This window comes from Sciurus carolinensis, chromosome 9 (assembly GCF_902686445.1).
Source record: "Sciurus carolinensis chromosome 9, mSciCar1.2, whole genome shotgun sequence".
Lineage (NCBI taxonomy): Eukaryota > Metazoa > Chordata > Mammalia > Rodentia > Sciuridae > Sciurus > Sciurus carolinensis.
Window position 1 is genome coordinate 28,890,499 of NC_062221.1, and position 21,048 is coordinate 28,911,546.

Here is a 21,048-nt window from a genome sequence, read left to right on the forward strand (position 1 = left end):
GCTACAACCCTAGCCTGAGCATATTGGTCTTAAAGGGGAAATTTAGTTGCTGAGAGAATTCCTCTAGGGACAATAATATAAACTGGAACTTTTGTTGTTGTTGTTTTGGTTCAGGGATTGAACCCAGGGGTGTTTAACGCCTGCAGTTCTTTTATTTTTTATTTTGAGACAGGGTCTCATAAAGTGGTTTAGGGCCTTGCTAAGTTGCTCAGGCTGGCTTTGAGCTTGTAATCCTCCTGCCTTAGCCTCCCAAATCATTGGGATTACAGGCATGTGCTACTGCACCTGGCTAAACTGTAACTTTGAAACTGGTTATGAATGAGAGCAAGTCTCTTGACTGTTCAATAGTCAGCCTATATGCTTGCCTGGTATGTCTGAGGTAGACATGTGAGTCCTTCCTGGAATAAGTACATGGAAAAACAGGACTGTGCAAGCTGAACCTATGCTTAGAGGGAAGAGTCTATAGTGGATGTCCCCCCATTGCCATTTGATATTTGTTCCCCAGGTCTTGGGTTCCTTTTGGGTGGGACTTGCCTGAAGGCTTAGTTGTAAGAGACTTGGGGTCAGCAGGATCTTGGGTCTCAGGCCTATGTGAAGTTTTTCAGCAACACTTGCTAAGTTATGGGGACTCCGTTGAAATGCTGAATGTGACTTTGTGCCCCATTGCCTCTAGACCATGGTGGTATTGCTATTACCAAAGAGAAAAGAAAGTGTTAGAAGTGGCACAGACTGCCTTCGTAATAAACACTTGGACCTTCAGGTCCTCCTTATATTCCATGTGGTTCATTTTGTGGGAGCCAGAGTGAGAACCCATACCTCTGGCCCCTGGGGGACCATTTCTCACACAAGGCTACAGGAGCCATCATCTAACTTAGTACTATCCCTAACTTAGTCTTAATTGCACATTCCTTGTAACTGGCCTGGCCACTGCTCAGTCTGTAGAGGTGGCCACAGCCTTGCATTCTTCCTGACTTTGAAGTGGTCCTCCTTGAGTCTTGGCTTAAAGTGTTCTCAGGCTCTTGGTGGTCCAGGAGAAATGACATTGGAGGGAAACAAGTGTCTACTGAGGTCCAGATTTTAGATTAGAGCCTTTTCCCCATCAACAGCCCAGAATTTTATAGATAGGGAATCCAAATCTAACAGGTTTGGGAACTTGTCCATAGTCACTGACTACGGCAGTCCAAGCGGTGGAAACCATATCACAATATAAAGCTTTTCCCATGGATGAGGGATTCTGACTGTATACTTCAAGTAAGTGGGCCTTGTGACCAGGCTCACATTGTTCTTGCCAATGAGATCCTTGCTTTGGTCAGTTTGACATCAGAACACTCTTGGAACTGGTCTCTATTTTTGGTCCTGGGGATTGAACTCAGGGGCACTTACCCATTGAGTCACATGTCTAGCCCTTTTTATTTTTTATTTTGAGACAGGGTCTTGCTAAGTTGCTTAGGATCTTGCTAAATTGCTGAGTCTGACTTTGAACTTAGAGTTCTCCTGCCTCGGCCTCCCAAGTCACTGAGATTATAGTCATGTGCCGCTGTGCTTGGGTAGAACTTGACTTTTATATGAAATCAGATTTATTTGTGATTGTGCTTCTTTCCAGTACAAGTTCTTATCTTTCTCTTACAAACATCCTCTTTGCTGGGATTCCTGTCTTTGGTGATTAATCACAGGTGCCTGATTTTGGTTTTGTTTTCAATGCAGCTATCCTCAATTATTTGCAGCTGGGATGTTATCTGGTGTGTTCACCACAGGTATTATGACCCCTGGAGAACGGATCAAGTGCTTATTACAGGTAAAGGTGTGATATGGGGGGGCGATAGCTAACTTTCTCCATTTAGTGTACAATTTTGTTTGCATTTTATATCCTTTTATCCTTTATAAAGACTTTAGGTAGGTGTGCAAAACAATTTCAGCGTTTCCAGGAAAATGGAAACAATTTTAGTAGAATTGAGAACCAGCACACTATAACAAACTAAAAAAATATCATACCCATGACACATCACCCCAGACCTACCCACTCTTATTAGTAGCCATTTTAGGAACTGTACAAGGTGAGTCATGCTTCAACAGAGGTAGAAGGGAGGCTGCTCCTACTTGAGATGTTGTATGTCTCTGTCAATTTTCCAAAAGCCCAGTACCTTTAATGTGTACTCCATTCTATAATTTTGTAATTTCAAGCATGTTTAAATGGAATTATAAGTATGTACTTTCCCGAACCACATTTTCAACTCAGTATAATTTTCTGGAGATTTGTTCAGATTGCTGTGTATATGAATAGTTCATTCATTTTTATTGCTGAGTAATAGTTGTAGGATGGATGGACCACAATTTAGCCATTTGTCCATAGAAGGACATCTGTGTTGTTTCTAGTTTGGGACTATTTTGAAGAAAATTGGTATTACATTTATATACAGATAGTTTTGTGAAAAAATAATTATTTCTCTGAGATAAATGCCTAGGAGTACAATTTCTAGGCTGCATAATAGTTTCATTCTTAGGTTCTTTTTTCTTTCTTTTTTAAAAAATTTTTTTTTAGTTGTAGAGGGACACAATATTTTATTTATTATTTTATGTGGTGCTTAGGCTCACATGTGTCAGGCAAGTGTTTTCTACTGAGCTACAACCCCAGCTCTTTCTTTTTCTTTTTCTTTTTTTTTTTTTTTTTACAGTACTGGGGATTGAACCCAGGGGGCTCTACCACTGAGCTATACTCCCCCATCACACACACCCCAGTCCTTTTTATTTTTAATTTTGAGACAGGGTCTCATTGAGTTACCCAGGTTGGCCTCAAACTTGCAATTCTCTTGCCTCAGCCTCCCCAGTAGCTGGAATTAAAGGTGTACACTATCACACCCTGCTGTACCCTTAGTTTCATTTCTTTTCTTACTTTCTTTCTCCCCCGTGGCCTTTTTTTTTTTTTTTTCCTTTGTACTAGGGATTGAACCCAAGGCCACTTAACCTCTGAACCTCATCTCCCAGCCCATTTTTAAAAACTTCAATTAATTAATTACTTTATTTATTTGTATGTGGTACCGAAGATTGAACCCAGTGCTTCACACATGCTAGGCAAGTGCTTTAACCACTGAGCCTCAATCCCAGCTCCTCCCAGCCCATTTTTTATTTTTTATTTTGAGACAGGGTCTCACTTAAGTTGCCTAGGATCGTTAAGTTGCTGAGGCCAGCTGTGAACTTGTGATTCTCCTGCCTAAGCCTCCTAAGCTGCTGGGATTACAGGTGTGTGCCACCATGTCTGACTGTATCCTTAGTTTCTAAAGAAACTACCAAACTGTTTGTCAGACTGGGTATGCCATTTAACATTTTCAGTAGCCATGTATGAGTGCTCTTGCTTCTCTATATCCTCACCAACATTTGGTATGCTTATAGGTTTTTTTTTAACAGCTTTTTTTTTTTAAAGATGTAGATGGATCCAATACCTTTATTTTATTTTATGTGATGCTGAGGATGGAATCTAGTGCCTCGCATGTTGGAGGCAAGTGCTCTACCACTGAGCCACAACCCCAACCCTGGTTATAATTTTTGATTTTAGCTCTTCTGATACAGGTAGATTAATGTCTTATTTAAATTTGTATTTCCTTTTGGAATTTTATGTATTTCCCACATAAAGGGATCAAACATCTTTCCACGTCTTTATTTGCCATCTGTTTTTTTTTTAAAGATATTTTTAGTTGATGGACACAATAACTTTATTTATTTATTTTTGTATGTGGTGCTGAGGATCCAACCCTGTGCCTCACACATGCTAGGCAAGCACTCTACCACTGAGCCACACCCCAGCCCTGCCATCTTGTTTTTGTCTTTGATCTGTTCATGTGTTTTGTCCATTTTCTAATGGAACTCTTTTTTTTTTTAAACTATTGAATTTTGAGAGTCATTTATATATTCTAGGTACTAGTGCTTTTCCAGATATGTGGTTTGTAAATATTTTCTCCCAGTCTAAAATTTCTTTTTAACTTCTTAATAAGGTCTGTTGCAGAGCATATGTTTCTAATTTTCATGAAGTCCAGCTTAAAATGTTTATGGATCAAGCATTGTTAAGTCTAATAACTCTTTTCCTAGCTCTATATCCTGCAGATTTTTTTCCCTGTGTTTTCTATAAAACTTATGTATAATTTTATTATTTACTTTTAAATCTCTGATCCCTTTTTAAATTGATTTTTATTTTTTTTATTTATTTATTTATTTTTTTTTTGGGGTGCTGGGGATTGAACCCAGGGCCTTGTGCTTATAAGGCAAGCACTCTACCGACTGAGCTATCTCCCCACCCCCTGATTTTTATATATATAATGTGTGAGAATTAGGTCAGTGTTCTTTTTTTCTGGTACTGGGGATTGAACCCAGGGTGCTTTACCACTGAGCTACATCCCCAGTCCTTTTTATTTTTAATTTTGAGACAGGGTCTGGCTAAGTTGCTTTGGGCCTTACTAAGTTCCTGAGACTGGCCTGGAACTTGTGATCCTTCTGCTTCAGCCTCCTGAGTTGCTGGAATTATAGGCCTGTACCAATGCACCTGGAATCTTAAAAAAAAAAAAAAAAAAAAAAAAAAAAAAATTAAAGTTTATTGCCTTTCTTAGAGTATCTGTTCTTTTATTTATGTATTTTGTAGTACTGGAGAATGAACCCAGGGATGTGCACATGCTAGGCAAGTGCTCTACCATGAGGTATATCCCCAGCTTTTTTACTTTTACCTATAATGATCACCTATACCAGTATCATTTGTTGAAAAGACTTTTTTTTTTTAAATTGTGTTTGCCCCTTTCTTAATAATCAACAGTGGCTAGGCAGGGTGGCCCACATCTGTAATTTCTAGCACTCTGGAGGCTGAAGCAGGAGGACCACAAGTTTGAGGCCAGCCTGGGCAACTTAAATTCTGTCTCAAAATGAAAAATAAAAAGGGCTAAGGATATAATTCAGTGGTACAGCACCCATGGGTTCAATCTGCCATCCTACAAAAAGAAAAAAAAAAAAAAGGAAGAAGGAAAGGAAGGGAAATATTAACTGGGCCTGGACCTGGTGGTGTTTAGCTCTCTCAGAAGGCTGAATTAGGGGGATCCCAAGTTCAAGGCCAGTTTGGGCAACTTAGCCAGACCCTATCTCAAAATTAAAAATAGAAAGGGTTGGAGATATAGTTCAGTGGTAGAGTACATTTGGGTTCAATCCCTATTACTGCTTCCAAAAATTTAATTTGTTTTTTAAAAAAGGAAGGAATGTAGTTCTGTGGCAGAGTACTCCCCTAGCCTGACTCTGGGTTCAGTACCAATACTAGTTCTCTTTCTAGGTTCTTTTTTCTGTTCCATTGATCTATGTATCTATCCTCCCATCAGTATCTCACAGTCTATACTATTGTCATATAATTAGTTTTGATTTTGGATATATTGACCCCTCCTACTTCATATTCATATTCTCTCTCTCTCTCTCTCTCTCTCTCTCTCTCTCTCTTTATTTTTGGTACTGGGGATTGAACCCAGGGGTGCTTATACCCTGAGCCACATACCCAGCCCTTTTTATTTTTTATTTTGAGACTGGGTCTCACTAAGTTGCTTAGAGATAATCACTAAGTTGCTGAGGTTGGCTTTGAACCTGAGATCCCCCTGCCCCAGCCTTCCAAGTTGCTGGAATGACAGGCATATGCCACAGCACCTGACTCTTTTTATTTTTTATTTTCAGTCTTTGCTAAATTGTCCAAGCTGTTCTTAAAGTTGCAATCCTCTTGCTTCAGCCTCCAAATTGCAGAGATTGTAGTGTGTGCCACCTCCCCTGACTATGTGCTTGTTTTCTGATATCTAACTAGGCATTTCTCTCTCTCTTTCTCCACCTTATAAAATAGTAGTTCAGATAATATTATAGTATTGATGTGGTCATCAACTTGATCACTGGTACTTTATAGCAATTTATTTTTGTATATTTATTTTGTACCCTACTACCTTTAGTAACTCTCTTATTCTTGAAATTTTTTTTTTTTTTGGTTTCTTATGTACACAATCATGTAATTTGCAAATATAAAGTTTTATGTCCTCATACATGATTTTTGCCTTTTATTTCTGTATTTCAGAACTTGAACTTCTAGTACTATGTTGAAAAAGAGTGGCAAAGGTTGATGTTTTGCCTTGTTCCTAATCTTGGAGAAAACTATTCAATCTTTCATTGTTAAATATAATGTTAGATGTAAGTTTTAAAATAACAAAGGCTGGGGCCGGAGTTGTAGCTTAGTGGTAGAGCACTTGTCTAGCACCTGTGAAGCACTGGGTTCAATGCTCAAAAACCACATAAAAATAAATAAATTAAATAAAGGTATTGTGTCCATCAACAACTAAAAATGTATTTTAAAAAAATACATATTTAGGTTGTGCACCACAATCAAGTGGGGTTCATCCCTGGAATGCAAGGATGGTTTAACATCCGTAAATCAATAAATGTAATCCATCATGTCAGTAGACTTAAGGATAAGAATCATATGGTTATTTCAATTGACACAGAAAAAGCGTTCGATAAAATACAACACCCCTTCATGCTCAAAACACTAGAAAAAATAGGGATAGTAGGAACATACCTGAACATTGTAAAGGCTATTTATGCTAAGCCCATGGCCAACATCATTCTTCATGGAGAAAAACTGAAACCATTCCCTTTAAAAACAGGAACAAGACAGGGATGTCCTCTTTCACCACTTCTATTCAACATTGTCCTCGAAACTCTAGCCAGAGCAATTAGGCAGACCAAAGAAATTAAAGGGATATGAATAGGAAAAGAGGAACTTAAGCTGTCACTATTTGCTGATGACATGATTCTATATTTAGAGGATCCAAAAACCTCCTCCAGAAAACTTCTAGACCTCATCAATGAATTCAGCAAAATAGCAGGCTATAAAACAACATGCATAAATCCAAAGCATTTTTATACACAAGCGATGAAACAGCTGAAAGGGAAATGAGGAAAACAACTCCATTTGCAATAGCCTCAAAAAAAATAAAATACTTGGAAATCAATCTAACCAAAGAGGTAAAAGATCTCTATAATGAAAACTAAAAAACACTGAAGAAAGAAATTGAGGAAGACCTTAGAAGATGGAAAGATCTCCCATGTTCTTGGATAAGCAGAATTAATATTGTCAAAATGGCCATACTACCAAAAGTGCTATACAAATTCAGTGCAATTCCAATTAAAATCTCAATGACGTACCTTACAGAAATAGAGCAAGCAATCATGAAATTCATCTGGAAGAATAAGAAACCCAGAATAGCTAAAGCAATCCTTAGCAGGAAGAATGAAACAGAGTATTGCAATACAAGAACTTAAACTATACTACAAAGCAATAGTAACAAAAACGACATGGTATTGGCACCAAAATAGACAGGTAGGTCAGTGGTACAGAATAGAGGACACAGACACAAACCCAAATAAATACAATTTTCTAATACTAGACAAAGGTGCCAAAAATATGCAATGGAGAAAAGATAGCCTGTTCAACAAATGGTGCTGGGAAAACTGGAAATCCATGTGCAACAGAATGAAACTAAACCCCTATCTCTCACCCTACACAAAAATCAACTCACAATGGATCAAGGATCTTGAAATCAGACCAGAGACTCTGCGTCTTATAGAAGAAAAAGTAGGTCCAAATCTTCAACTTGTTGGCTTAGAATCAGATTTCCTTAACAGGACTCCCATAGCACAAGAAATAAAAGCAAGAATCAATAACTGGGATAGATTCAAACTAAATAGCTTTCTCTCAGCAAAGGAAACTATCAGCAATGCAAAGAGAGAGCCTACAGAGTGGGAGAATATCTTTGCCACTCATACTTCAGATAGAGCACTAATTTCCAGAATATATAAAGAACTCAAAAAACTCTACAAGAAGAATACAAATAACCCAATCAACAAATGGGCTAAGGCTATGAACAGACACTTCACAGAAGATCTAGAAGCTATCAACAAACATGAAAAAATGTTCACCATCTTTAGTAATAAGAGAAATGCAAATCAAAACTACACTAAGGTCGGGGGGGGGAGGAAAAAATAACAGAATGAATCAAACAACATTACCCTATGTAAATTTATGATTACACAAATGGTATGCCTTTACTCCATGTACAAACAGAAACGAACATGTATCCCATTTGTTTACAATAAAAATAAATTAAAAAAAAAAAGAAAAAAAATACTATTTAGGGGCTGGGGTTGTGGCTCAGCAGTAGAGCCCTTGCCTAGCATATGTGAGCCACTGGGTTCAAAGATCCATCAACAACTAAAAAAAATTTTTAAAAATAATAATGCATGCTGCTTATCAGGTTAAAGAAGTTACTCTTTATTTACATTTTTTCTGAGAGTTATTGTGAGTGTATTTAGGCTTTTGTCAAATGCTTTTTCTGCATCAATATATATTCATGCCCTTTTTCTTCTTTATTCTATTAATATGGTGAACTGTCGTGACTGATTTTCAAATATTGAGCCAGACTTGCACTGTGGAATAAGCCCCACAACTTGGTCATGTTATATAATTTATATATGTTATATAATTTATATATATTATATATAATTTATATATAATATATATGTATATATATATATATATATATATATATATATACACTGAATTCTACTTGCTCATATTTTTTAAGGATTTTTGCATCTGTATTCATGAGGGATTTTTGTCTGTGCCTCCCCACCCCTTGCTTCTGTACTGTCTTTGGTATTGGTGTGGTGGTAATATTAGCAATGTAAAATGATTTGGGAAGGTTTTCTCAGCTGTTTTCTGAGAGATATTGTGTAGAATTTATGTTGATTCTCTGTTTTTTTTTTTTGTTTTTTTTTTTTGTTTTTGGTGGTGCTGGAGATTCAATTCAGGATACTGGAGATTCATCCCCGGCCCTTTAAAAAAAATTTTTTTTTTGTTTTGAGTCAGGATCTCACTAAGTTATCAAGGCAGCCTTGAACTTGGGATCCTCGTGCCTCAGCCTCCTGAGTTGCTGGACTGGCATTACAGGTGTTTGCCATCATACCAGTCTTTAATTCTTATTTAAACATAGAATTTTCCAGTCAAATCATTCAGACTTGATAATTTTGGGAAGGAATTTTTGAATTACAAATTCAATTCTATTAATCATTTTAAGGCAATTCAAATGATTTATTTCCTATTAGGTGAATTGTAGCAGTTTACACATTTTTTTCATGTTAGTTGTCAAATTTGTGTGTTACAGTTTTTTTAAATTTTAGTTGTAAATGTATACAGTACCTTTATTTTGTTTATTTATTTTAAATGTAAATAACCTAAACATATTGCACACACACACTTTTAGTTTTCTTAATATATTTTTTTAGTTGTAGATGAACACAGTGCCTCTATTTTTTTTCTTTTTGTGTGGTGCTGAGGCTCAAACCCAGTGCCTCACAAGTGCTAGGCAAGTGCTCTACCACTGAGCCACAACCCCAGCCTTGTGTGCATACAGTTTTATATAGCATTCCCTTACACTCTTTTTGATGCCTTGCAGGGACTGTGATTATAACTTTTGTTTTATTACTGGTATTAATCATTTGCAACTTCTCTCTTTTTCATTGTTAGTCTCATTAGAGGTTTGTCAACTTATTGATCTTCTCAAAGAAAGAATTGTTTGATGTATTTTGTGTATTGCTTTTGTTTTCTGATTTATTAGTTTTGCTCTTTTCTTTCTCTTGATTGTTTGGGATTCATTTTGATTTTCTAGGTTTTTGTTTATGTTTTTGTTTTTGGCTATAATGGAGATTGAACCTAGGACCTTGAGCATGCTAAGCAAGTGCTTTACCATGAACTATATACACAATGACCCCTTTCTTTTAAAATTTTATTTTGAGCCAGGATCTTGCTAAATTGCTCGGGCCGGCCTTAAACTTGCAACTCTCCTGCCTAAGCCTTTGAGTAGCTGGGATATAGGCATGTGCCATTACACCTGTCTCCTTTTTCTAGGTTTTTGAGATAACATCTTAGATTATTGATTTGAACCTTTTCCAGTTTTCTGATGTCAGTTATATATATTTACCTCTCAGTATTGCTTTAGCTATGTCCCCCAAATCTTAATATATTGATTTATATTTTCACTTTGAGTTAGTGCTAGGCAAGTGAAATTTTTTGTTTTTTGGTAATGGGGATTGAGCCCAGGGGCACTGTACCACTGAACTATATCCCCAGCCCTTTTTATTTTTTATTTAGAAACAGCGTCTCATTTAATTGCTTAGAGCTTCACTAAGTTTCTGATGTTGGTTTGAACTCGTAGTCCTCGGGCCTCAGTCTCCTGAGGTACTGGGATCACAAGTGTGTGCCACCATGCCCAGCACAATTTTTAAAAAAATTTCCTTTGACATTTTCTTTTTGAACTGTGGATTATTTAGAAGACTGTAATTTAGCATCCAAGTGTTTAATGGTTATTCATTTCAAGCTTAAGAACACATTTATAATTTAAATTCTTTAAAATTTGTTGAGGTTTATTTTATGACCCTGGATAGTATGTTCCATGGGCTCTTGGAAAAAAATGTATATTTCGTTATCTTTTGGTAGAGTGCTTTGTAAATGATGATTAGTTCCTGTTGCTTGATAGTGTTACTGAGCTCTTCTCTCTTGCCAATTTTCTGCCTAGTTGTTCTACCAGTTGTTAATAGAGGAATTTAAAATTTCCAGCTCTAATTGTGGAGGCTTTGTTTCTTTCAGTTCGATAAGTTTTGCTTCACATAGTTTGCAGTTTTTTTTGTGTGTGTGTGGTTGTTGTTTTTTATATGCATTTTTGGATTGCTATGTGTTCTTAGTGGATTAATTTTTTATCATTGTATAATGTCCCTCTTATTATCATTATATAATGTATCATATTTTGATTACCATGTTATTTACTCCCTGATGTTTGAAGTTTACTTAATTGTTTCCTTTTGTAAATGTTCTTAGTTTTCCTTCATCTGAGTATGATTGATTTCCTATTTATTTGTGAAGGATATTTCACTGGATATAGGATTCTGGGTTGACAATTCTTTTTTTTTTTTTTAACACTTGAAAAATACTGTGCCATTTCCTACCCCCCCCCAATATTGGGGATTGAACCCAGGTATTCTTTACCACTGAACTATATTCCATTCCCTTTTTTTTTTGAGAAAGAAGCTTACTAATTTGCTGAGGCTGGCCTCAACCTTACAATCCTCCTGCCTTAGCCTTCTGAGTCATGGAGATTCTAGGCCTATGCCACCATGCTGGCCACTTCCTTCTTATCTCCCTTTCTTCTGTCATTCAGATGGCTTTTTTCCTATAGGAAAGTTGATTTTTATTCACTGAAGCCCAGCTATTTTTAAGTAACTTTGTCTTCAGTTTTTAGAAGTTGTGATGTGTCTTGACATAGATTTCTTTATGTTTGTTTGTTGTTCACTGAACTTCTTAAACTTGTAAGTTTATGTTTTGACACGTTTGGGAAGTTTTCAGCAGCTATTTCAGTTCCACCCTCTTTTTAGTCTCACCCTGTTTTGTCCTCATCTTCTGAAACTCTGAAGACAGAAATGTTAGATTTTGTATTATAACTTCAAAGTTCCTTGAGGTTTAGTTCATTTCATTTCATTCTGTTTTCTTTCTGTTGGTTTAGATTGCCTAATTTCACATTGTTCTCTCTTCTAATTCACCAATTTCCCCTGCACTTTTTTTTTCTACTCTGTTGAGTGAGCTATTCACAATGCTTTTTATTTCAGTTGTATTTTTAAGTTTTAAAAGTTCCTTTTTTTTTTTTCTTAAATCTTCTATTCCTCTTCTGAAACCTATCTATTTCTTGGTGTGACTTTCTATTTTTCATGTTTCAGTCATGTTCATAATTGAATTTTAAAGGTTCTTTTATGATGAGTGCCTTAAAATCATTGTCAGACAATTCTAATAATTTTGATATCTTAGTTATCATCTGTTGCTTGTCTTTTTTGGTTCAGTGTAAGATTTTCTGACTTTGAGTATGACAAGTGATTTTTCTTTTCTTTTTGTTTGCAGTACTGGGGATTGAACCCAGGGGTGTTCTAGCACGGAGCTACATACCCAGTCCTTTTATTTTTTATATTGAGATAGAGTCTCACTAAGTTGCCTAGGCTGGCCTTAAATTAGTGATCCTCCTGCCTCAGCCTTCCAAGTAATTGGGATTACAGGTGTATGCCACTGCACCTGGCTGAGAAGTGATTTTTCTATTAAAAGTTGAGTATTTATGTATTATGTAGAAACTCAAGGAACTTTTCTGTTTTGACTGACTTTCTCTGACAGTACTGTAGCAGAGAAGGGAAGGATGAGGCCTCATTACTGTTAGGTGGAGGCAGAAGCCTAGGCTTCCCATTTACCTTGGATTCTGTTGATACCTAAGGGTGGGGCACTTTTTTTTCTTTTTTTTATTGCTGGGTGAGTGTGGGAATTCCAACATCTCTACTGATACCATGGGGCAGGAAAGTGATGGTTATCGGCTGTCAGGGATGAAAGTCCCTGTTCTCTACTTTGCCTTTGCTGACTCCACCCAGTAGCATGTTGCATGCTTCATTACAACCTCATGAGGGTGGAAGTCTAGGCTTCCCACTTGTTTTTTGTTGATGTATGCAGAGGAGGTCGCAGGTTTTTCTATGGTGTTTGGCTGGAGTAGAGAGGTTGATGTCTAAAAAATTTCTGTCTTTTTAGACAGTTCCTTTCTTGGTCCTTTGTGGAGAAGGTCTTTGCAGCTTTGTTGTGTCTTTTTTTTTTTTTTTTTTTTCCCTCAGTCTGTGCCTGATTCTAGGTTCCCAGTTCTTTCAGCTTCAAGTCTGAGTTAGAAGAGGCAAAAAGAAATTCACCACATTATTCCTGAAGTCTCAATGTCCCTAGTAACTGGTCTTATATCTTTTCTCCAAACTTTCAGAGTCTTTAATGTTTGTTTAAAAATTAGCATCCATAGTTATCTTGTTGAATTTATAGCAGGAGGAATAGGGAAAAGTACATCTATTTCATCTTTTCAGAAGCAAAAGTCTGGATATTGATTTTGTCCTAAGGAATGTTTGTGTTTAATAGCTTTGTCCATCATCTTTTTCTCCTATGACTTTTTCCATTTCATTTATGCCCAAAGTCCTTTTCTACTTTTAGATCAGACATTGACCTATCTGTACTCTTCTTTTGCACTCCCCTGCTCTGCTGAGCTACCTCTTTGTCTCTTCCTTCTTCTCAAACCCCTGCCCTCTAGTGGATGACCTGGTATTTTAGTTGTTTATTTATTTATTTATTTATTTATTTATTTATTTATTTATTTATTTATTTTTGCTGCTGTGACCAAAAGACCTGATAAGAACAACATGGAGGAGGAAAAGTTTATTTGGGACTTCCCAATATGTGGCACAACATGGTGGAAGGGTCTGGCAGAGGAAAGCAGCTCAGGCAAAGGCACCAGGAAGCAGAGATCGTTCCATTTACCAGAGGCAAAATATAAACCCTGAAGGCACACCTCCAGTGACCTACTCTACTTCCTCAAGCCACACCTTACCTGCCTATAGTTACTACCCAGTTAATCCCTGTCAGTGGATTAATCCAATGATTAGGTTAATGTTCTCATAACCCAGTCATTTCACGTCTAAAAAATTCTTGCATTGTTTAACAAATGAACTTTTGGGGATACCTCATATCTAAACCATAACACTTCGTTTCTGCTTAACTGAGGAATCTGAAACCATCAGGAGAGGACTTCATCAGATGCTTTCTATCACCATCACCTGCCTATGTGATGGTGCATCTGTACATGACCTGCTTATTTCTACCAAGGATGATCTTTGCTTCTATTAGACCCCTGGCTCTCTGTGTGTGTACTAGATCTCATCCCTTCTTTCCCAGCCATAGACATTGCTTTAATATTTCCTCTTTCTTTCTTCTTTAGTATCAGTTTTTCACTCTCCACTGGGTTATTCTCATCAATAAGAAAAACATAAACATGCTTTTTTTTTTTTAGTACCAGGGATTGAATCCAGGGGTGCTCACTGAGCCACATCCCCAGCCCTTTTTATATTTTATTTGGAGACAGGGTCTTGCTAAGTTGCTTAGAGCTTCACTGAGTTGCTGAGGCTGACTTTGAACCTGCAGTCCTCCTGCCTTAGCCTCCTGAGCTGCTGGGATTACAGGCATGTGCTACCATACCAGGCCACGCTTATGTTTTTCTTGTTTTTTTGTGTGGTGTTGGGGATTGAACCCAGGGCCTTGTGAATGCAAGGCAAATACTCTACCAACTGAGCTATATCCCCATCCAACTTATTATTTTTTTAAAATCTTTTTCTTTTTGTGATGCTGGGGATCAAACTTAGGGCTTCATTCATGCTAAGTAAATGCTCTACCCAACCCTGTCTTAGGGTCTCACTAAGTTTCTGAGGTTCTTGCTAAATTGCTGAGGCTGGTCTTGAACTTTCAATCCTTCTGCCTCAGCTTCCTGAGTTGTTGGGATTACAGGTATGTACTACCATGCTCAGCTCAGCCCTTTTTATTTTTTTGAGACAGGGTTTCTTACTGACTTGTTATTCCTACTGTCTCAGCCTCTTGAATAGCTGGTGTTACAGGTATACTCCACCACACTCAGCCGGATCTGTTGACTTTGATGTTGCTGTTTCTGACCTGATGACCTTCTCTCCCTCCCAGATTCAGGCTTCTTCAGGGGAAACCAAATACACTGGTACCTTGGACTGTGCAAAGAAGCTATACCAGGAGTTTGGGATCCGAGGCATCTACAAAGGGACTGTGCTTACCCTCATGCGAGGTAAACTTTGAGGCCCTCATTTGAGATCACGTGAGGAGGTCACTAGAGGAGGGTATACCACAAAAGGTCCTGAGAGGATTGCCAGATTAGTGTTGGCATATGCCACAGCTCTGCCAAGACAATCAGTATTTGACCTGGTTTTAGGCAGTCTTACCTTATCTTGTATGGTCATAGATAAGAATGGAAGGACCTTCCATTCTTCCTATGTGTCTTCAGGAGTAGAAATCATAACAGTGGTAGTTGGGAGGGATGAGCTAGTAGATCAAAATCCTGGCTGAAGAGATGAGTGATAAGAGAGAGTGACTTGGCAATCTCCTGGGGTGTGTGTGTGTGTGTGTGTTTTCAGTGCTGGTGATGGAACCCAAGGCCTCATGCATGCTAGACAAGTGCTCTATTGGGCTATACCCACCAGCCTTCTCCAAACCGCCAGACTGGTTTTGAGACAGATTTTTGTGGAATTAGGAGAGACAGAGATAATCCTACTGTTATTCTGAAATGGTAGCTTGAAGGAAGGCCAGATGTATTAGCTGTGGTTATTACTTCTTAGAGTGGGCATGTCAGTGGTGACTGCTTGGATGGAACTTTATTATTACTTTTCATTCTTATTTTTAATACTTTTTTATCACATATTTTTGACAGTACCTTTATTTTATTTATTTTTATGTGGTACTGAGGATTGAACCCAGTGCCTCACACACTGGCAAGCATGCTACCACTGAGCCACAAACCCAGCCCTGAAATGTGTATTTATACTCACTTGCAGCAGTGCTTGGGCCAGAGCAACATCTGATAACTGCAAAGTGATTAACAAATAGGATGAGGAACTTCTCAGGAATTCTTCGATGGTCCAAGATCAAGCTTGCCTCTTCTAAGTCCAAGTAGTTTGTGGGGATTTTATAGATAGACTAATTCACCTCTTTTTTGCTACTAACAGATGTTCCAGCCAGTGGAATGTATTTCATGACATATGAGTGGCTGAAAAACATTTTCACTCCAGAGGGAAAGAGGTGAGAACATTAGATCTTAGAAGCCACTTTCTCCATTCATGGATGGGTTGTCCTCTCCTGTGGTTAGTCTGAAGGCAGAAATGACACTTATTTCTTCCTCCATGTACCCTTTCCTCTCATGTGTGCTGAGTTTCAGATAACACCTCTTACTCTGTGCCTCACCCAGTGGAACAAGTATTTGAAATAGGCTGCTTCCAAGAAGTAGATGCTATCATGTCTGGGGAGTCTTGCCTTTGGACCTTCTCTCTTCAGCCAGTTTCTCCCTTTCAGTAACTTCCTTGTCTGCAACAGGGGGGATGGTCTGACCACCACTTTCACAGTCTTTGTCTGACTGGGAATGTGGTGGTTGTTCTGCAGTGTCAGTGAACTCAGTGCACCTCGGATCCTGGTAGCTGGGGGCATTGCAGGGATCTTCAACTGGGCTGTGGCAATCCCCCCAGATGTGCTCAAGTCCCGCTTCCAGACTGGTGAGTGGGGTGGTTGTGGATGGTTAGCACTGGCTATCCCTGGGGTGCAAAATTCTTAAGACCCTGGGATACTTTTCCTCTCCATGGAAGCACCCATCTGTCTGACTAACTTTTTACCTCATGATCATTTATGTTCCAAGAACCTTAAATTCATTTTCACATCAGCCTAAACAAATAAAGGACATAAGAAGTCAAATCCAGGCTTAGTGTGGCAGCTACACTTGGGAGGCTAAGGCAAGATTGCAAGTTTTAGGACAGCATGGGCAATTTAGTGAGACCCTGCTTCAAAATAAAAAATAAAAAGGTTGGGGATGCGGCTCAGTGGCAGAGCCCCCTTGGATGCAATCCCCAGTACTGGAAAAACTGAAGAAATCAAATCCATTTTCCCTCCCCCTGCATGACCAGAAAGCTTGTTCTTCTCCTTTCTTTATTTTTTCTTTTCTCCTCCATTCTTTCTCTTTTTTCTTTTCTTTTTCCCTCTCTCTCTCCCTCTTTCTCTCCCTCTCTCTCTCCCTCTCTCTCTCCTTCCCTCCCTCCCTTGCCCCTCCCTACTTCCCTCTCCCTCCCTCCCTCTTTTTGGTGCTGGAGCCTTGTGCATGCTAGGCAAGTGCCTAGCATGACTAGGTACATTACTAGAACCCACTGAGTTTACCCCTATTCCTGTTTCATTCTTTACCCCTCTTTCCTACTCCCTTGGTACCAGTACTTGTATACTTGCCCTAAGGTGAACTGTGTTGTTTGTGGACTAGTTCTAGATGAACTGCATGGTATTCTTTACTTGATTCTAACCCTGACCCTACAGGAAGACTTAACTATTAGATTGTTCCCATGTGGGTTGCCAGAGTCAGGTCAGGAAGTTCCTGAAGCCTTAAAAATTGGGTTCTACCCCACAGCACCTCCAGGAAAATATCCTAATGGTTTCAGAGATGTGCTGAGAGAGCTGATCCGGGATGAAGGAATCACATCCTTGTACAAAGGATTCAATGCAGTGATGATCCGAGCCTTCCCAGCCAATGCAGTGAGTAGCTGTCAGGAGTTGTAATTTTCCTTCTAGACTCAGAGCAAGGTACAGGTAGGCTGCTTTTGCTTGCTCCTGGGATCGCACTAGATACTCAGTTTCCCCACTAATCCACCCTCAACCAGTCTCCAGTCTCCTTTATTTGCTTACTTCCTAAAGCTGTCAGAAGGATTGACTTTAAAGTTCTCTGAGGTAAAGGGACTTTTATATCATGACCTGATCATCAGAAGTGGGCAATTGTAGGACCTGTTTTCTTCTCCTTTTAGGAATTCGAGTATAGCTTGCTTCCTTGGGATGGAAGTGGGGTTAGGGGAGGGGTTCTGGTCCTAACAGGCCAACCAAGCATGGTGCTATGGGTGTATCTATGAATAGTCATACTCTTGTTTGTTTTTTTCTTTCTCCCCTTCTTAGGCTTGTTTCCTTGGCTTTGAAGTTGCCATGAAGTTTCTTAATTGGGTTGCCCCCAACTTGTGAGGCTGAAGGCTGTTCAAGATTTCTGGATGCTAGAAAGTGTCATTGAGGAGAAGCTGTGGGCAGGACTAGGCAGTCCTGAAGGGTGAGGGGAGGGGGATGGTGGGATCAGAGCTCTGCTTGGGTTGGTGAAACTGTTACCTTAATGATATCCTCTACCTTGTATAACTTGGAGTGCCATTTTGAAACTTGAATTCACCCTTGTCAATTTTAGGGGATCTCAAGAGAATATGGAGATAAGTAGCTTTTAAAACAGTTACCACCTATGGCCAGAGTGCTACATTGGGGTTGACTGCTAGCCCTACTATACCCAGAATACTCCTTGATAAAGAGGTAATCTCCATCTATCAATGGCAGCACTATGCATATTTTCAACCAGCTGATTAGCTGATTGATCTTCAGTCAGGGATACCTAATTGACATCCAGGATCCATCTAATCCTGTGCTGCACATAAGGATGTGGGCTTTACATCTGTAAAAGTGTACTGGGTGGATATACCTAGGAACAGATAGCCTGTTAACCATTGGATTTTTATTTTTATTTTTTTTAACATAAGCAAATAGACAAAAATAAAGCTAGAGTGGCCTAATTTTCCAGGAGAGAGAATTTTCCCTCCTACCCAATGAAGGCAGTCCCAAACTACTGGATAAGTGTGAAAGCAACTTTTGTCTCATGAAAGCACCCAATTTTACAGGAAACAATAAATATTGTTTCTAATTTTTGCATTGTGTGTTATTTTTTCTTGTGATTCTGTGACATTTCAGTTGGCAACCTGTGGTGATGGAGGCCATTAGGGATTCAGTATCATTCCCTGGGAGACTTAGGAGGAGAAAGAGGAAGTTTTGGTTTGCCCAGACTTTTCTGGCTGCCCTAGGTACTCAAGGGGGTGGGGAGAACAGGGTGACTTGATCAGTAACTTCTTACAGCCCTCACTGTTAGCCTGGGATGCAGGCCCCCATAGGCCTAGCCTGCAATCCATCCCTTCATTCATTCCTTTCTCAGCCCTGAGCCACATGGGTAATCTGAGATGGAAAATCAATTGTTCTAAAAGGGCAAAAAAACCCAGCAACTCAGCATGCTGAGATAGGATTGCAAGTTCAAGACCAACTGAGATCCTGTCTCAAAAATTTAAAAAAGACTGGGGATATAGCTCACTGGTAAAGAATCCCTGCGTTCAATCCCCAGTAAAAATAAAAAAACAACACACACACACCCTAAAAACAAAAAAACCTGAAAGAGCATAAGCAATCCTGGATTTTCATGTGGGCTTGGGGTTGCTGTGTGATCTAGTGTAGCCAGACTAGCTTTGCTAATCAGGTAGATGATAATATGCAAGTATGTCTAGAAAACACTAGAGGAAATTAGAGTGGAGTCAGGAGCTAGGCTGTCCTTGTCTAGTGGAGACAACTTGCTGAAGCTATTAGAGTTGGGTTTTTTGGTATTGTCTTGTCTTTTTTTTTTTTTTTTTTTTGGTCATTGGGTGCTTTACCACTGAGTTACCTCACCAGTCCTTTTAATTTTTTTTTTTTTTTTTTTTTTTTTTTTTTTTTTTTGAGGCCGGGTCTCAGTAAATTACTGAAGCTGGCCTCAAACTTGTGATCCTCCTGCCTCAGGATCTACTGGGATTTTCGGTGTGAACCACTGTTTCCAGCTTCTGGCATTTTCCTATCTGGCATTTACAGTTCCACTGGCACTTCCTGCCTCATTGCAGATGCATAGAGATCCTTGGATTTTGGTGTTAGAACTATCACTCTGTATGAATGAAAGGAGAAGAGACCCACCTCTATCTGGGAATTAGGGGTATGGCCATCCTGGTAGGAAAATAAAGATTTGGGAGCTTAAGGAAGAAGGCTTTATTTCTGGGAAGATATTTTCTAGATGACCAGATAAGAATTAAGATCAAGTAGAAAATACAATTTTTTAAACATGAAAATTGTGAACCGTCTGCTTGGGAAGGTTAATTCAGAGTAAAGCCTGTCTCCTCACATACTGGATCTTTAATATCTCATATTCTCTCCTTTATTTTTTGGTCCTGGGGATCGAACCCAGGGATACTTTACTACTTAGCTACATCCCTAGTCCTTTTAAATTTCTTTTTAGTTTTTATTCAATTAAAATTTGTTTTGTTTTGTTTTGAAACTGAGTCTTGCTAAGTTACTGAGGCAGTCTTTGACCTTGTGATCCTCCTGCCACAGTCTCTTGAGTCACTGGGATTACAGGCATGCACCACTGTGCCTAGCTCAAAAGCTCTTTGTTGTTTTCTTCTTCTTCTTTCTTTCTTTATTTTTTATTTATTTATTTTTGGTACCAGGGATTGAACTCAGGGGAACTTGGCCACTGAGCCATCCCCAGCCCTATTTTGTTTTTATTTAGAGACAGGGTCTCACTGAATCGCTTAGTGCCTTGCTTTTACTGAGGCTGGCCTTGAAATTGTGATCCTTCTGCCTTAGCCTCCCAAGCTGCTGTGTTGGGATTATAGGCATATGCCACCTATACCTGACTTTTTTTTTTTTTAAGGAAAATGCTGGTTTCCACTGTGTTTATTACTAATATAAAGAAATGAGAAATGTTAAAAAGAAAAAAAATCATTCTCAATTCTCCAGTGACTTTCATCCCTCCCTCTGCCCACACAACTCCTGACCCATTTCCCCAGGGCCAGCTCAAAACCAAAACTGTTCACTGCCGTTTTCATAGAAAACAACCAGTGCCAGGGATGTGAGGGAAGAGTGTCAAAAGAGAGCAACAGTACTGTCCAGGTTCCACTCAAAGGTAGGCCAGGTGGAATTTTACAGAATTCAAATGAAAGGACTGGTGGTTTCACAATGACATAGTCTAACTAAAATGGGCTGAAAAGGAGTTGGTAGGGAGGCCCATCTGAGACTTCACAAGACATCACTGGCCTGTGTCAGACCCAGAATAACTAACACCAGAAGAAACAGGGAGGCAGTCTTGTGGAATTTCACAATTCTCCCAAGTTGGGAGGTGGGGAAAGTCTATAGAGGGCAGCAAGAGGCTCATTCATTTTGGCAGGAAAACTTATTCTAGTGTTGGGAAATCACAAAAATGCCATGGACACTGAGAAAGGCTACAAGGGGATGCAGAGTTTAACAAAGCACAGTGATCACAGACCATAGTGGTGGGGATCATGCTACTGACAGAAAAACTACAAAATCTAAAAGCAGGGGCAGTTGCCTTTCAGGGACCAACTCTGTACCAGTCACCCAAACCTGACCCCAGGTCAGAAAACCTGGTGAGTTTCCCAAGCAGCTGAAAACATTGGGATGTCACATAAAAAGGACTTTAAAAAAGCAGCTAAAGCGGGTAGGAAACCATT

General features: G+C 39.0%; 1 protein-coding gene and 1 non-coding gene across 2 annotated transcripts in view; one reads left to right on the forward strand and one right to left on the reverse strand.

Annotated features, from left to right (window-relative positions):
* Slc25a20 (solute carrier family 25 member 20) overlaps nucleotides 1-18,435 on the forward strand; it is a 31,653-nt gene extending 13,218 nt beyond the window's left edge. The window contains exons 4-9 of the mRNA XM_047563769.1: nucleotides 1,705-1,795; nucleotides 14,633-14,750; nucleotides 15,685-15,757; nucleotides 16,115-16,224; nucleotides 17,118-17,242; nucleotides 17,654-18,435. Coding sequence (XP_047419725.1) covers nucleotides 1,705-1,795; nucleotides 14,633-14,750; nucleotides 15,685-15,757; nucleotides 16,115-16,224; nucleotides 17,118-17,242; nucleotides 17,654-17,716 — 580 coding nt within the window. The 3' untranslated portion in view covers nucleotides 17,717-18,435. The remainder of the gene's footprint in view (nucleotides 1-1,704; nucleotides 1,796-14,632; nucleotides 14,751-15,684; nucleotides 15,758-16,114; nucleotides 16,225-17,117; nucleotides 17,243-17,653) is intronic.
* Trnai-uau (transfer RNA isoleucine (anticodon UAU)) lies at nucleotides 4,213-4,289 on the reverse strand. Its single transcript has one exon. It is a non-coding gene; the product is annotated as a tRNA-Ile (tRNA).
* Nucleotides 18,436-21,048: the final 2,613 nt, after the last annotated feature.